The sequence below is a fragment of the Myzus persicae genome, unplaced genomic scaffold, assembly GCF_001856785.1.
Source record: "Myzus persicae strain clone G006 unplaced genomic scaffold, MPER_G0061.0, whole genome shotgun sequence".
In the NCBI taxonomy this organism is placed as follows: domain Eukaryota; kingdom Metazoa; phylum Arthropoda; class Insecta; order Hemiptera; family Aphididae; genus Myzus; species Myzus persicae.
In genome coordinates this window covers 1-1,369 of record NW_019103487.1, presented here as the reverse complement: position 1 = coordinate 1,369, position 1,369 = coordinate 1, and the positions used below count along the sequence as shown (strand labels likewise).

At 27.0% G+C, this 1,369-nt stretch overlaps 1 protein-coding gene across 1 annotated transcript; it reads right to left on the bottom strand.

Annotated features, from left to right (window-relative positions):
- Window positions 1–36: 36 nt before the first annotated feature.
- Window positions 37–1,361, bottom strand: LOC111034594. The gene is made up of 2 exons (XM_022315876.1): window positions 883–1,361; window positions 37–508 (listed from the first exon to the last, which is right to left on the bottom strand). The coding sequence occupies exons 1-2, from the start codon at window positions 1,151–1,153 to the stop codon at window positions 186–188; spliced, it is 594 nt and encodes a 197-aa protein (XP_022171568.1). The 5' UTR covers window positions 1,154–1,361; the 3' UTR covers window positions 37–185.
- Between the last annotated feature and the right edge of the window lie 8 nt (window positions 1,362–1,369).

Sequence of the window (1,369 nt, the reverse complement as noted above, 5' to 3'; positions counted from 1 at the left end):
ATTTACCTGTATTGTTTTTATACCTGTTAATCGTGAAGTAAATATATTGCTTTTTTAACCTTTTATTATTTACATCGTCAATTTTAAACCTCATATTAACGTAGCAACGTAATGGAAATAGCTTTTTTATTTTTAAAATTAAAACCAACTATCATTAGTTATATTACAAATTCTAATAGTTATACTTAAGTTTCTTTAGTGTATAAAAGAATTTGTACAGCACATTCTGTTATTTTCGAAATTTTGACTGGTTTCTGTTTAAAATCGTCATACTCCTCCCATAGTCCATCATTTCTTAGTGCAACTGCCACATAATGTCCTAAACCTGTCCTTGCAGCAGATCTGTTTCCTATAAATACAGCTGCTCCACGTAGTATAAAATGATCATTTATAAGATTGATTCTTGTTGGTATGCTTTCCAAACTACATACAACATCAACAAATACTGCTTCAGGTATATCTAATAAATTTTCGTCTCCATTTTTATTATCTTGATAGAATAATTTATCTAAAATAAAATGTTTAAATATTTATCAATAATTTAAATTATAGTATTGTTTTATTTGTGGAGGATTAGGCTGTTAGTGATTACTGATTATTAAAAAAATTCTTATCCTATACTTTTTACAATATTAGTATATTAGTTTTTACAAGAAATCGTTATATTTGATTTACAATTACGGTTATGGCGACTATTAAACATAAAATTAATATATTTAAATATTATAAAATTGTATATACATTAAATTTTTTAATAGTTATTTACAATTTTTATATGGAAGTAGTTTTTATTAAACACAAAAAAAAAATTGTGCAATTCAGTTGTAAATTTGATGACACTATTTGGGATTAAAAATAAAAATTACAAAAATGTATGTTTACCTTCTGGTATGTTTGAAACTTCAATTAAAATGTGGCTTTTTAATACTGTTTTAATACTCCATATTCCTTCACAATTACTGAAACTGCATACTGATGATGATGATTTTATCAAACCATCAATATGTACTTGTAAGTCCCCAAAATCTCCAGAATGAGATGAATACGGAATACACTTAATTGGTACTGTTTTCATTATCCGTTTACACTGATCATTAGAACATCTATGAATTTCATCGGCCATAGTTACGTCAGTCAGTACTTTATTGATCATTTCCCTTATGTGGCAGTGACAGCCAACTCGTACAATAGATCGTAAAAGTTCATCATGTGGAAATATATGGTATAAAATGTTAGCTCTCAAATCATAAACTTTATTAGTTACGCCATTTTTTGTAATACATCGGAGAATTTCGAAGAAGAGTCCTGCCTTGTTTTCGTCAAAAATATAATTTCCAAATTGAATACTATCTGTTGTTGCACAAGCAAA

Coding starts and splice junctions, on each gene's coding strand:
- LOC111034594 (XM_022315876.1), bottom strand. CDS start 1,153: ATGATCAATAAAGTACTGACTGACGTAACTATGGCCGATGAAATTCAT. Junction 509..882: donor AGTTTCAAACATACCAGAAG/GTAAACATACAT, acceptor ATTTTATTTTAG/ATAAATTATTCTATCAAGAT.